At 38.8% G+C, this 16058-nt stretch overlaps 1 protein-coding gene across 10 annotated transcripts in view; it reads left to right on the forward strand.

Annotated features, from left to right (window-relative positions):
- The first annotated feature begins 1097 nt into the window (after positions 1 to 1097).
- The window catches only part of phf21ab (PHD finger protein 21Ab), a 40784-nt gene continuing 25823 nt past the window's right edge, over positions 1098 to 16058 (forward strand). For 4 of the 10 annotated variants that reach the window (XM_038706521.1, XM_038706524.1, XM_038706528.1 and 1 more), the window contains exons 1-6: positions 1599 to 1838; positions 7191 to 7230; positions 8713 to 8776; positions 9023 to 9112; positions 12386 to 12418; positions 12601 to 12666. In XM_038706521.1, coding sequence (XP_038562449.1) covers positions 8723 to 8776; positions 9023 to 9112; positions 12386 to 12418; positions 12601 to 12666 — 243 coding nt within the window. In that variant the 5' untranslated portion in view covers positions 1599 to 1838; positions 7191 to 7230; positions 8713 to 8722. Of the gene's footprint in view, positions 1234 to 1598; positions 1839 to 2037; positions 2221 to 7190; positions 7231 to 8712; positions 8777 to 9022; positions 9113 to 12385; positions 12419 to 12600; positions 12667 to 16058 lie in introns of those variants that run through there. The other 6 variants (XM_038706522.1, XM_038706526.1, XM_038706525.1 and 3 more) reach the window with 6 other exon arrangements.

Here is a 16058-nt window from a genome sequence, read left to right on the forward strand (position 1 = left end):
GATGAGAAAAGAAAGGAAAGGAAGTGAGCTAAAGGAAGTGAGGTAGGTGAAAGGATGTGAATAAAAATAGAGATAAATTGGGGATCTTTAATTAGATTATTATTCCTCGTGTGTTAATGTAAAAGCAGGATTGTACTGTTGTTGGTTTAGTTTGAACTATTTTGTATCAGACTGCAATTAGTCATTATTTCCATTCTGGATTAATCTGCTGATTATTTTCTCCTTTAATTGATTTCAAACATTCTGAAAATATTGTTTGAGGAGACCAAAGAGACTCCTTCACAATGTTTGCTCTGTCAGTCCAAACCAGCAAACATTAAAAATAATCAAAACATTAAAATAATCAAAAGGAGAAGCAGCAAATGTTGAAATGGTTTTACTTGAAAAATGATTTAATGATTTAAAATGATTTAATGAACTGATTTAAATGATTATCAAAATAGTTGCCAGTTAAATTTATAAATAATACTTTATTAATCCCGCAAGGGGAAATTCAATACTTTTTTAAACTCTGTTGTTTGTTATTATTATTTTACAAACACAGGTCTGAAATACACAAACAGGACCTTATACAACAACACATCAGAGTACTTGTATAAACTGTTGGGGAGTATAATAATAATAATATTTTATAACAAAACATATTCTATAAACTCTTCATGTGTAGAAATCTGACTTTGCAAAGTAACTGAAGCTGTCAGCTAAATGCAGTGAAGTAAAAAGTACAAGATTTTCCTCTGAGACGGAGCAGAAAGTGGCATGAAAAGAAAATACTCAAGTAAAGTACAAAAACCTTTAATTTGGACTTAAGTAGCCTACAGAACTTGAGTAAAGGTAAGGTGTCAAAGCATTTGCAGTTTGTTTAAAAGAAAGAGGAAATGCTTTAATGGTGAGCACAAGTGAATAAATGTGAAGTAGTTTTGAGAATTTATATTCTGATCTGAGACCAAAACTGTTATGTAATACTGAAGTACTTGTGACTTGCTTGGTGACATTCCGCCACTGATGTATTTGTCTGTAAAGGTATAGACACTGTGAAGCCACTGAGGCAGTGAGGAAAAGGCCGCCCGTCCTCCTCCTCCTCCTCTTCCTCCTCCTCCTCCTCCTCCACAAAGTGCAACAGTGCGGCAGCTCCTGCAGCGAGCAGCCGAACATGGGGCCTGAGCAGCGGCAGGCGGAGGGCAGACGGCCCGGCTCTGGATCCATGAAGGAGAACCGGAGAACAAACAGTCGGTAACACAACAAACTGCTCCGCTGCTGAGTTGCCTGGAGTGTGTGTGTGTGTGTGTGTGTGTGTGTGTGTGTGTGCGCAGACTTTCTCTCCATAGAGTTTCACTGAGTTTACATCCGGGTTTTTTCCCTAGGCAATGGGAGTCGCAGCACCTCCGTTCCTTAGGCAAAGTGAAATAAATTCGCCGCACCGACACAAAAAGCAGTCCGCTCCCCGAACACATTTTCTCCGCTCCTCGCGCCGCTGATCGGGTCGATTTAACGAACTTTAACAACAACACGCGCAAACATCGATCGCCCGGTCGCCGGTAAACGAGCATCGGTTGGACGTGTAAGTAGTTTTTGTCCCCCTTCCTCCAGCTCCGAGGCGCAGGGATCTGTGCTGTGCTGAGGCTGAGCTGAATGAGATTGAAGAAGAGTTCTTCTTGTTTTGTAGCTTCAGTTTCTCTGTTTTTACACAAATTTTGCTAAAACTAAATATAAAATAGCGCAACAAAACAAAGCTCCGCGGGGAGGAGTGAGCAGGACTGTTTGTGTGCTGTTATTCCATCGCGGATCGGCTTCTTGGAGATATATATTTAATTAATCTAGAGGAGGACTGCTGCTGAGTAAGTGCACATTGGGCTTTTTTAATTTCATAACTTTAATTTTCTCTGTTGTCAAACTTCACCTGTGTGCAGCTGTCGGCGTGTATCCGTGTGTTTGCGGGTGTTCTGCGGGCAGGTGTGCGGGCTGGCCGGCGGTGTTTAGCGGTGTGTTGCTCTTGTGTTTCTGTGTGTTTAGCTGGTGTGTTTCTTATTCTAGGAGTTGATATTCTGGAGGACAAGGGGCCGAGATAACTTAGACCCACCAACGCCTGCTCGGTGTCAGGATTTTCTAAAAGATGGCGTCTTTTTTTTTGGAGGGGCTACTCCTGTGTGAATTTCTTTATTCCCACTCTTGCTTTTCTCGCACACCGCCGGCGCGACGACCTTATTATTTATCTTTGATGTAAGTTATCAGCGTGGCTTCGCGTTAGCCAGCGCAGCTAACAGGATGGTTAGCATTAGCGGCTACAGCTAACGTTATCCACTTGTTCTCGGTAACATTTCACAGCCTCACACGGAGCAATGTCGGATGTGTGAGGGTCTGTGTGGATGGTTATTTATTTATTTATTTATTTACCAACACTGAAAAACACTTGATACTCCCCCACAAACCTGCTAGTTTACCGTGTTTGAGAGGTCGTAGCGAAGCAGCTCCGATGAATTTATAAGGGGGGGATTGAACATCCAGACGGCCATAGTGGGTTAATAAGAAGGTTATAAAACATTTATTTCAACGCCGAAACAAAAAAAACACACTTTTTTAGCGTTTTAACTCCCGCAGCTGAAGCACTTAGCGGCTTTCATCTTGAAAACCCTCCATTTTAGCTTCATTTCTTCCTTTTTATTCGGGGCCTCTGCAGCGGCATGTGATGCTGATGGAAGTTTATCCAGACAACTTCGTGTCCCACCCAGGGAGCAATTACTCCAATTAACCGGGAGCCTTTACATACTGTGGAGCCACCGATGTACAGGAACACTGCGAGGGACTCCAGTTAGTTTTTATAAGAGTATATTTGTTTTTAAGATTCTCCACATTAGCTGTAAAACACCAGTAACACCTGGAGTTTGTCATAGAGGCCAGGCTCAGTATGTATAACCTGTGTTATGTTGTTTACTCATGAATGCGGTGTTATTTGGCTTGTTTTTCTTTCTCTTGGTCAGGCAGTGCTGGAAAGTACTTTTACACAAGTCCTTTACTCAAGCATAATTGTGAGGAAGCCTACTTGAGTATTTTCGTTTACTGCTACTTCATATTTCTACTCCACGACATTCAACTGATTATTATTATATTTATTTTTAGATTTTACATTAAAACACTTAAAACAGGACAACTTATTTAAGATCAAACCAGTGGTTTCCAACCATTTTGTCTTCCGATTATATATTTATTCATTTAAGATCTTACATGGTTTCATTTCAATAACTGTTCAAAGAATCCAATATTTTACTAAAATACATACATTTGAGAAAATTTCAACAACTAAAAACTAATTTGTGCATCAGAACTTTTGTTGTTTCTTCTTCTTTAGCTAGTTAACTGGATATAAAGTAGTTAAAACTAGTTATTTGTAGTATTTGTTGCTGCCCTTACTAACTAGGTATTGTCAGTTGTAGATCTCCTGTTGTATTGACTATGTTGTTCCTAAAATGTAGGTCGCTTTGGATAAAAGTGGCTGTCAAATGAGTAAATGTAATGTACATAAGACATTTAAAAATAGTTGTCTGTTTATAAAATTAAAACCAGTTGTGTGTATATAAAACAGTTAAAACTAGCTAATTAGCTAACTTCTTCCTTTTTATTTGGGGCCTCTGCAGCGGCATGTGATGCTGATGGAAGTTTATCCAGACAACTTCGTGTCCCACGCAGGGAGCCTTTACATACTGTGGGGCCACTGATGTACAGGAACACTGCGAGGGACTCCAGTTAGTTTTTAAAGCAGTATATTTGTTTTTAAGATTCACCAAATCAGCTCTAAAACATCAGTAGCACCTGGAGTTTTGCATAGAGGCCAGGCTCAGGATATATAACCTGTGTTATGTTGTTTACTCATGAATGCAGTGTTATTTGGTTTGTTTGTGGTGGAAAGTACTTTTACACAAGTTCTGTACTTTAGTGTAATGATGAGGTCGTCTATTTGGACTTTACCTGAGTATTTCCGTTTTCTGTTACTTCATATTTCTACTCCACTACATTTAATTGAGTATATTATATTTATTTTAGATTTCACATAAACATACATAAAACAGAACAACCTATTAAAGATTAAACCAGTGGTTTCCAACCTTTTTGTCTTACAGAGATACATATATAGTTTTTATAAGAGTATATTTGTTTTAAGATTCACCAAATCAGCTCTAAAACATCAGTAGCACCTGGAGTTTGTCATAGAGGCCAGGCTCAGGATGTATAACCTGTGTTATGATGTTTACTCATGAATGCAGTGTTATTTGGTTTGTCTTTCTTTCTCTTGGTCAGGCAGTGCTGGAAAGTACTTTTACAAGTCCTTTACTTAAGTATAATGATGAGGTAGCCTACTTGTACTTTACCGGAGTATTTCCATTTTCTGCCACTTCATATTTCTACTCCACTACATGTAACTGACTAGATTATATTCATTTTAAATTTTACATAAAACCTGTTAAAGGTTAAACAAGTCCAAAAACTAAAAACAGATTTGTGTATCACAACTTTTGTTTCTTCTTCTTTCCTCCCATTAATCATCTGGCAGATTAATCTGGTGGCCCTTTTGAGGGGCCCAACCCCTATGTTGGTAACCACTGGACTAAACAGGCTAACAGTGTATTAAGTAGTTAAAACTAGTTATCCGTATATAAAAAAGTTTAAACTTGCTAACTTAAAATAAATGAGTTAAAACTAGCTAACTGTATATAAAGTAGTTAAAACTAGTAAAATATAAAGTAGTTTAAATTAGCTAACTGTATATAAAGTAAAGTATGTTAACACTAGTTAACCCTAAAGAAATTAAAGTCAGCTAACTTTATAAAGAAGGTAAACCTAGTTAACTGTATAAACAAGTAGTTAAAACTAGCTAACTGTATATAAAGTAGTTATAACCAGCTAACTGTATTTAAAGTAGTTAAAACTAGCTAACTTTATATAAAACAGTTAAAACTAGCTAACTATATTATTCAGCTAAAACTAGCTAACTGTATATGCAGAAGTTGAACCTAGCTAAATGTATACAAAGAAATTAAAATGAGCTTACTCTAAATTAAGTTAAAACTAGCTAAGTGTATATAAAGTAGTTGAAACTAGTTAACTTTATATAAAGAAGGAAAAACTAGCTAACTGTATATAAAGAAGTTTCCTTCAACAGCTCCATGTCAAAGCCTGGTTCTGGGAGGTATTGGAGATAATTGAGGCAGATATTTCACAGTTTGATCACCTGAAAATCACCAAAGATGACGATGCTGTTTGAACTGCTACAGTGCAAGGTTGTAATTTCAACAGTTTGCTTATTTATGAATATATTGACGTAAAACTACCTCTTATCTGTCCTGGACATCCTCTCACAGCTTTCACAGCTGTTAGTTGTTCTCTGTCATGTTCAGATGTTTTTATAAGAGTGTTTGTTGAGGTACATGGGATTTATTGTTTATGGTTTTTTTACAATGGTATCAAATTGGTATCGGGAATTGGGGAATTTTACTGATATCAACTACTACATTTTTGGTATTGTGACATCCCTAATATAAAGTAGTTAAAACTAGCTAACTGTATGTAAAGTGGTTAAAACTAGCTACATATATATAAAGTGGTTAAAACTAGCTACATATATATAAAGTGGTTAAAACTAGCTACACATATATAAAGTGGTTAAAACTAGCTACACATATATAAAGTGGTTAAAACTAGCTACACATATATAAAGTGGTTAAAACTAGCTACATATATAAAGTGGTTAAAACTAGCTACATATATAAAGTGGTTAAAACTAGCTACACATATATAAAGTGGTTAAAACTAGCTACACATATATAAAGTGGTTAAAACTAGCTACTATATATAAAGTGGTTAAAACTAGCTACATATATATAAAGTGGTTAAAACTAGCTACACATATATAAAGTGGTTAAAACTAGCTACACATATATAAAGTGGTTAAAACTAGCTACATATATATAAAGTGGTTAAAACTAGCTACACATATATAAAGTGGTTAAAACTAGCTACACATATATAAAGTAGTTGACTGACTGTATAAATTTAAGTATAAAGTAGTGGAATCAGTTGTAGACATCATTCCTTTCCCTTCAGTATAAAAGGTGAATATCAGCTCACCTGTGTTTTGTACCTGAGCTGAGCGTGTTGGAGCTGCTTCCTCCCTCACACCAGACCTCCTTACTGCAGCTGTTGCATTTTGCTGTGGCGTTCTCTTTTTAAGTGAAGCTAAGCCAAACTTTGGAGCGTTTTCTGCGGTCCGCCATAGTCCAGGACTGAAAACAGTCCCGAACAGCAGTCTTCCTGCTTTGTTGACGTAACAAATGACCTAACGTTAGTTTGGCGTAGCAGGTCCTGGCAGATAAGAGACACTATATTGTCTGTAAAATGCTCACTGCTCATCAATCAGGAGCTGAAGCAGAAAGTTAGGAACCGAGAGGCAGAATCAAAATGCACGGGTCTTAATGAATCCACGGTTCTTGGTAATTTGGTAATGGTTCTTGATATCCAACCCTAGAGTCTACTGGATTATATTTGTTCTCAAATAACAGGATTTTTTTAGAACATTTGTGAACACATGTTAAGTTCAAATGGACGGTTAATAGTTTGGGTTATTAGTAAAAGTTAAGTGATGAAAAAAACTGTTTTGAAAGATTAGTCTGAATAATGAGGTGGAAATGGATATTCAATGTTTTTACCCACTCCTGTAACCTTTGTGTTTTGCTTTATGCTCTTTTACTTGTGCAAAAAAGTAATTTTTTGGCTGATGAGTTCAGACAAGAGTCTGTTTGCTAAAGAATAAACTCTTGATTGATTCCTTAGGATTCAATTAATTTGATTGATCCCACACAGGGAAACTCGAGTGTCAATAATATAATTGGTAGTGAAAGTGAATTACTTTATAAGAATAAAACTGGGGAAAGTAGAATTGGTCTTTACAGAAATAACACTAGTCTGTAGTAAAATCAGACAACAGAAGTGACACAATCACTTGACGAGAAACAAGATCAATTCTCATGTGAACTGATAGAAAAGTCATGCTCTCATCAGCAGGAGAAGCTTTCATTATTGATTAATCTGCTGATTGTTTTCATCAATTCATTGGTTTGTCCATAAAATGTAAAGAAAAGGTTGTTAATTGTTTATCGGAGGCTACATTTGTAACAGAGTGTGTTTGTTATGTGATACAGGGCAGCACAGAGGGGTGGAGTCCAGTCCCACAGCCAGGTGGTGAGTCCTCTCGTCTGATTTATTAATTATTATTAATAAAGAGTGAATCAGTGAATTAAACTTATGTGCAACTTGAATCATGATAATAATTGAAAGGTAATCTACTTTCATACGCAGTTTTATTGTGATAATATGGCAAAGTTACATTTAATATGTTTTAGTTTGATGGTCTTAAAGTTATTGGTAACTTGCTTTAATTAAATAATAATCACATCACACAATAAATGTACATAAAATCTGTTTTAAGAGTAAAATTAAAGGTAACCTTTTTCACATCAAAATTACATTTAAACGTTTTAAGTTAAATTGACCTGTTATAGTTTAATAATAATAATGAAGTAAAGTTACTTTCAACCCATTTGACAAATTAACCTGTTAGTAAAGACACAGTTTGTACTTTAATAAAAGTTACATATAATGTTTGAATTTGATCACAGAGTACAGAAACATTTACACTGTGTGAAGTAATTAATCAGCACTAAAGTCTTTATTTTCCAGACAAATATAATTGTGACTTTTTTCAAGTGATAATAATAGATACTTGTTTAAATTTAAAGTAGTAAAAGTCAGTGTCACATTTAAACCGTGTCAAGTCAGTAATAATGATGTAAAGTAACTGAATTTTACTTTTACTTTTATTTTAAAGACTTGTTTACTTGTCAATAAGTAAATATGTTTTAATTTTCTAAATTAAGTAAAGATAAATAGTATAAATTCAGAAATAAAGTCAAGGAATTGATCAATAATGAAGCAAAAGTTATCTTATTACTTTTATTCTGATTATTATGAAATAAAGAAATATCTTGTTTTAGCTACAAGTAGTTTGTCCCAATTAAATCTGTTTTATTAATTTCAACTGTTTTTATGGAAGTACATTTCTGCCACTGTGATTCTTTAAGTCATTATAATGAGAAACTTTCTCACAATAATGAGTTAGTATCTCTAAATAATGACTTAGTATCTTTAAATAATGACTTAGTATCTTTAAATAATGAGTTAGTATCTCTAAATAATGACTTAGTATCTTTAAATAATGACTTAGTATCTCTAAATAATGACCTAAGTCAATATTTAAATACTAAGTCAGTTTTTTGAGAAGGTTTCTTATTATTTTGAGATGCTAACTCATTCTAATGACTTACAGGATCTTTTTTTTTCCTTTCATCACAGTGGTGGAAATGGGCTTCCATAGTTTTTGTTTCAACATTCAGAAACATGAACTTTATTTAGACACAGTTCTTGTTTCATTAACCATAAGTTTCAATGAACGTATTTTAATAATATAGTAAAGTTACCTGTAACATGAGATAGTTTTATAACTAATACTAATGTAGTTAAATACTTTAGTTTAATAATACGCCAACATTTAATGTGTTTATTGCTGCATTACTGTGTGCACAGTTTATTGATGATAAAGCTTCAGTTTAATGGTGAAGAATTGAAGTTAAATGTGATGTTTTGTTGTGGTTTGTTCTGTTTTAGCGGCACTTTAATGCTTCAGGTGGATGGTTTTCCTACTGGAGACGGTGTTAAGGTAAAAGCCCAGGTAGTGATTATTAAATACAATAACACATCTCCTGTATGTTCTGTGTAATAGCTTGACCGTACGATACCATGAGGGTTTGAACAGACTTCCTGTGACCTTGTTTGACCTTGATGGGAAGGTTTTATTGTCAGCATCACACAGGAAGTCCTTATAAGGCTGTTCTTCATGTTGCTATGACTGAATGCCGCTGATTTCTGTTGAACCCGCTGTTGAAGACCCGTCTCCTCCCCCCGTATGTGCACGCAGGCTGATCGATCGGCTGGCAGACTGACTGGATCCATGATGGAACTACAGACGTTACAGGAGGCTCTGAAGGTGGAGATCCAGATCCATCAGGTACGCCGTGTTTCCAGGTCACTTGGTTAGGAGAGTTAGTCCATTCAGAACAGGTGTGTTACTCGATCAGCTCTGATAGTTAACTAACGAGTCTGATTTCAAACTTATCGTCGCTCTTTATCAGCAAACATCAGTGGGAAACATCCAGGGAGCAGCTTTCAATCTGTAGCCGGCTCTGACTGTTGTTTGCACCTGTTGATATTAGATCAGCTGTGGATAATTGGTGTTAATTCAGTAACAACTAAAGTGGAAAGTTTATGCTCTGCAGAACCGATCACCAGCGATCACCGTGCTTAGCAGCCGGTTAGACGGAAGCGACGATTAGGGCTGCACGATTAATCTAATTGCCCACAAAAGATTTGACCAATCGGTCTCTGTTTAAGCAGTAGCGTGTGTGGCTCGTGTGGTCATGTGAGTGTCAGGGCCCGTATTTATGAGGCTCCTCAGAATTACTCAGAAGAACACTGCTAAGAATCGACTTCAAAGTAAACAGATTCTTGGCTCAAAGCTGCGTTTAAAAGTTAGTTACCAAGCAGTCAGTTAAGTCTAAATCACTGTCAGTCTCGGATCTGATTCGCGACACTTTGTGCCGCAAATAGGATTTTCAATGATGACATAGGCAAGGACCAATCACTGAATAAATTTCCTTAAGAATATTCTCTTTAAAATACACGTTTGACAATAAAGAACTTTCAACAGAGTACATTGTCCTTGATTTCCTATTGGATGAGACTGAGCGGCACAAAGAGCCTTTCACACTGCTGCTTCAGGCCACTTTCATTCAATAGCCACGTGTCATGGGTAGAGCCGGGCCATTTGGCCACCACATCCAAAATGTCTGCATCAAACACAGCTTCCTGTTCACATAAACGTTCTACGCTGGGAGCACTGATCTTTATATGCTGCGACTTGTGTTGGATTACACGGGGTTTGTTGGGGAGTTGATGAACCGCGTGACAGTGTGCCGAGCTGTAAGAGCCGTAATTGTTTCCATGACAAATCGGCTTATTGATGGTTGTGACGGGCCTAAATCATCATTGCTGCGTTTGTCCTGTGGCAAATAAACAAAGCGTCATCTCCACCTTCAGTTCAGCTGAGAAGGTATTGCTGGGTGGTGATGGAGCAGTGGAAAAGACTCATGCCTTTGGTGTGAGAGACCCGGGTTCGAATCCGCTGTGAGACACCGATGTGTCCCTGAGCAAGACACTTAAGGCCCATTTATACTTGTGTGTCCCAGAAACGCTAGGCGGCGTTAGCGCTACAGCAGGCTAACTTCCGGTTTAGCGCTCCGCTAACGTGAATGGGGGTAAAATTTTAAACGTGTGGCTGGTGTAGCCTTTTCAAATGTTACCGACCTAATGGATCATATTCTGATAAAGTAAGTAAAAGGAGTCGTTTCGTCAAATATACTGATCCACTGTGTTACAGCCGCCGTTTTGGCCGCTAGTCCCTCACCAACTCTCTGACAAAGATTATGCCTGCGCTGTCCGAGCCCGTCTGATTAAGTGAAATTAAGCTGATTACATTTTATTAAGTTGGGATCTGGTCTAACAGGAAGTGAGTGTTTCTGTGACTTCCTGTACAAACTGCCCGTCACTTCCTCACGACCTCGTCCACTCTCCGGTCGAGGTTTTAACGAGCCCAGCGCGTCGCTTTGTACAACAGCGTGGTGACTCTGATCAGAAACATTTCGTCAACGCTTCATGTTTTCTGCTGCTCGGAGAACAACAGCTGATCCAACATCTGCGAGTTATTTTATCCTTTAGTTACAAATGTGAACCTAAAGATTAGTGGGCTTGATTTGATGAACTGCTGTCAGACCACGTCCCTCCTTCTTCTTCTGTTATTTTAAATGTTGCACCTGTGCTATAGCTCATCGCAGCTCAGGATCCAGGCCAGTACATGTGTTGCATGTATGATAGATTTCCAACACGTCCTGGAAAAACTGGAAAATGAAAAGAAAGTAAAATGTCCTGGAAAATCACTCAAGTAATATGTTGCACCCTTGAGTCACGTCAGATGCAGCACAGATTGGATAAAACTCTGAATAATGTAAGTTTGATTGTCCTCCAGAGGTGGTAAATATTAGTCCCTGCTGGCTGCTGACTGTTTTTATTGGGTTTCTAGATGAACATTTTCTTCTCGACTTGTTATAAACGGTTGAATAATGTTAAACATGTTTGGTTCAGTTGCTGAAGTTGACGTGCTCGCTTGTTTGATTTGCCTGCGAAGGTTTGTGTTTGTGACTCGGAGCCATGGTTTCACATATGTTATTGATGAGAAAGTTGGATAAGAATGAAGAGGAAGCCGAGGTCAAAACAATGAATTGAATAGATATTTGCAAACCTGAGAATTTGTCCCAGTTTTTGACCGTATTACACTTTCATATCAATACACCAAGATCGTTTAAAGTAGTTTAAAGAAGTTTAAATAAAGGGTGACGTAGTGAAAGTGCTCTGACGTACATACATTTAGGCTCAGGATCACAGAGATGTTCAACAGAGTGCTGGGATTTGTTAGTAGACAAAATCTATCTATAATCTGTCAATTTGTGTTGAGAATATTCAGTTTTTTCTAAGCCAAGCATAGAACTCAAAGGACTTTCCAAGAGAACAAAACAAATACAATAACATTAAAACAAGGCAAGACATAAACAGAAAAAGGGAAAAAAGCAACAGCGATAGATGATTTCACAGATAAGTTACAGCCTCAGACTGCTCGTATTTATAATTAGACTTCTGCAGAAAGGAAAATTTTAGTGTACGACGTGATCCCTGTCTGTCAAACCAGCTGAAAATGTGATCTGTAGAAAAGAGTGGGAACCGTGATGAAGTGTTTTTACAAACCCTAGAGAACACAGTGTTCACTTTCACTTTTGTTTTGAGACCCTTGTTTTGAATCCTGTAAACTGTTGAGGTTTTTAAATATGTGGGAAATAAAAACCTGTGAGTAGAAGAAGAAGAGCTCAGGAACAACAATAAAACAGCACTGACAGAAATCGATCAAAACTTTAACAGAAAACGTCGGATCCAATCGACCACGCTGAGAAGCAGATTGAGAAAATACTAAATTTAATGTTTCCGAGGCTTTAACACTGGAGGTGGAGCGTCCTGCTCTGATATAACACCTACATTAATCCCTTTATTCACTTCATGGACTTTTGTTCTGCACCCTGATTAAACAAGCGCAGCCGTCTGGGTGTAGTTCCTAGTTGTGACCAGCAGGTGTCACTGTGATGTGTTTTTTCTGACTGTCTCTTGTCTTCTTCTGCAGAAACTGGTTGCCCAGATGAAGCAGGACCCTCAGGTAAACCATTTACTTTACAGAAGTATAAGTAACTGTGCGCCACAGTGAGTTTACACCAGTTTACATCCAAAGGTTTGTGTGCGTTATCGCTGATACAAGAAGAAGAAGAAGAAGAAGAAGAAGACGACTCCGCTCTTTTACATGAGTTTGTTTGGCGCCGGCTCACTTGCTCTTGTTTTCAGAACGCAGATCTGAAGAAGCAGCTCCACGAACTTCAAGCGAAGATCACAGCGCTCAGTGAGAAGCAGGTACGTTACTTCACCTGTAACACACACACACACACACACACAGAGCTGGTTTCCAGTGTGTTTCTGGTAATGAGGCTCTCGGCAGACGGATCTGTCTTCAGGAGGCACGAAGTCTCAGAGGTGAAAGGAGGAAGTGGCTGCTCAGGTCTGTTTTAAATAAACAAGAGCTCCCACACCTGCTGAAAGGGATCCTGGTCGCTGGAAACGTTCCTTCTCTGAGATTCTAACATCAAAAGGGTTGGATCTTCCGAATTAGAACCGTGGATTTAGATTCTGTTAATTGGTTCCTAATTAGGTTCATATTTCCGTGTCGCTCCTGATCTTATGTATGCTGCGTTCTGTTTGACATGACAAGTTGGAATTTACAAGTTCCAAGTCAGAAATTTCCACTAAGTTGGATTTTTGACTCTGACGGTCAGGAGAACGGCCCAATCCCAGTGTCCACACTCACAGACTCACAGGCTCCACCCACTCTACTGCGCTTTGGTTTTAAAACGGTTTTTCTACGTCTGCTCCTCCCGTCCAGACTAAAACGGCGAAAACAAAGACCTAAAATGTAGAAGTTTGAAAACGCTGCTGACCCCTTAGGAAACGATGACGCAGACGCTCACGCTCGGCTCTCTCAGATACACGATGCTGCTGACAGTTTTTGATTTGGTGTTTTTACCATGCAAATAACACTTGCAGCCTACACTTGTACTGTGCATGGCGCCGTATTTACTTTGCGACAGCAGTCTGTTTTCCGCTTTTAACTCCTGTGTTACATTCAGTAACAGTCTCGTTATTGGTCCATGCAAAATAAAATCTGGTGCGGTTCTTCGTCTGCAGTACTTTATTCTTTCACCAAATCTTCTGTAACTACAGAACAGACCGTCTGCTTCATGTTTACAACGGCACACACGTGCCCAGCGTACGTGAACGGCGTCTTCAGTCGTTTTAATGTAGTGCTCTGATATGCAGCTAAAACCTGGTGAGGACGGAGATCGGATTCGTTTTAATTCTCTGTTTTTCAACTAAAACAGAGTCGTGTGGACGGGCCCACAGACTTTGAGGCGTGTTCCCGATAAGTTCCCGAGTGCCGACTCACTGTCAAATCATCAAGTGTGCGATGGCTCTCTCACGGACATAAAATAATTCTATATCCAATATATAGAAATACAATTATTTTATTGTATTCATTAAATCGCATGAATTGAATAGTTTCTTTGTATTTTCCCTTTAGCTTTGGCAACACTGTTGTTTTAACATTCATGCCAATAAAGCAAATTTGGTTTTAACCTGACTTCTTTTCTCCGTGAGATGGAAGTATTTATCGTGGTGCTGCGGAGAGCCCCCAGCTGCAGCAGTGCACGAATCACGCGTAAAATCCATCCAGCCAGAGGGAACGACCACCAACTGTTCACAGTGCGCCGGTCGTAGCAGTGACACAACCCGTTGTAGGTATCGGAGAGACGGGAGATCGCGGAGCGATCGGGCACGCTGCGGACGGTCGGTGGTCGTTCCCTCTGGCTGGATGAAGCACGTAGTATTTCCAAAATGAAAAGATATCTTAGCACGTGAAACTAAACTACTAATAATAATGATTTTAACCTACATTTGGGCGTGCTAGAATTGTTTTAACGGAGAACCAGAGTCTAGAGTTTCACCACCAACCACAGGAACATCTTTTTCTTTTACCTCTCGACTAAAGACTCTAAAGCTTCTGTTGTTGTTGTGTTGGTTTTTTTTGTCTTTATTTTTAACCACTTTCTGCCAGCTTCCTATTTTTATCTCCTCCCTACACATTTCACTGTTTTCATGTCTTCCTGTGAAACACTTTGTGCTGCTTCCAGGTAAGAATTAGAACAACTAGTCGCAGAATAAGAGTTAGTGCCTTTCTTTGTTAAAAGCTGCTGTTGAGGACACTAATGGGCTCGGTGAGGTGAACAGATGCAGGTGGATGTCTCCGAATGTTGTTTTTGAAACTCGCTGAGATTATCAGTAAAAATAGAAAGTTGGGTTTGTGCTCTGCTTACAAGCAGGAGAATGATGTTAATGGCTGAAAGCCTTTATCGCAGCGACTTACTGAAGACAAATGACAGTACGGCTCCCTCCTGTCTGCAGCTGTAATGTTCCTGTCTCAAACACGCAGACGTCTTAGAATAAGAATTAAAGAGGGTTTAAACACACATTTTAACACATCTCAACATATTTGTGTTTTTTCTTTGGAGGCGTTCACACCTGCCTCGTTTGGTCTGGACGTTTCAGACAAAATTACAGGTGTGAAACCTCCGCCGGCTACAAGGATAGCTTGCCGTCTTCTTCTCCTTTCCTGCCGGCGGCGGCGATATAATGTTCCCACAACGAGGACGTTCGTTTGGTGAATTGCTGCAGGTAGCAACGCGATAATAAGAAGAATAATAATAACAATACAGTGGCAACAAAAGGAATCTGTTCATTTTTCATTCATTCAATCTTGTCAAAGCTCCCCGCCGAACTGACAACACGCTGACGTCAGACACACGTCCGTTTACAAACAAGTCAGTGTCAAGTATAGGGAGAAACGGCCCACAGAGGGGACGACGACAGAACACGAGTCTGTCATGTAAAGTTCTTTAGTGAGCTCGCACGATTGCAATATAAAACCAAACTACCCGAATGTATCAAAACCTGAACTTTGGTTTGGACCTCGGTGCAGACTTCCAGGTGTGAACGGGTCCTTAGAGTTAGATGTTCATGTGGAACTCGGTCTCATGTCTGTGTGTTAAATACTGAGCGGAAGGCAAGATGTGGTTAGCCTGTTAGCCTGGCTCTGTTCACAGGGAAGAACACACCCACCAGCACCTCCGCCTGCTACACAAACTCAGCTTGTGAACTCGGAGGGAGTTGTGTGTTGGAACAGCTGGTGCTGCAGTAGCTGTGTGACAGTGTTACCACACACCTCATCATCATAGCGTACTGCGTTGCCCTCAGGTCATTTCTTATTTCCAGAGGGTGTCAACCTGCCTCTGGACACAGTTTTACTGAACTACAGTCAATCACATCTTCAACGAAAGCTTTATGTGAGGCTGTTTTTTCATAAACACGAGCGTGAAGCAGGTAAACAACATCTTCTGTACATCTATTGAGTCTCCAAACACGAATCACAAAGAAGCCGGGGAGGTCAAGGGGAAATAAAACCAAAACAAAAGCAAAAAAGATTCAAATAAATGTTTTGTAAAGCTTACAGAGGTCATATGATTTAAAAGCTTTTTCATTTCTACACTTAGACGTGGAAAGAATATATTGACAGCTCACCCCGGAAAGCCTGGCTTATTTTAATTCTCTTTCAAGACCTTGACTTAACAATAAAGAGTAATGTTTAACATTTTCCCAACGTATTGCAGACTGAGTGTAAATAGAACGGCAACAAA

The sequence above is a fragment of the Micropterus salmoides genome, unplaced genomic scaffold (genome assembly GCF_014851395.1).
Source record: "Micropterus salmoides isolate LMB-PRFRI ecotype aquatic unplaced genomic scaffold, ASM1485139v1 Ms_hic_scaffold_8, whole genome shotgun sequence".
NCBI lineage: Eukaryota > Metazoa > Chordata > Actinopteri > Centrarchiformes > Centrarchidae > Micropterus > Micropterus salmoides.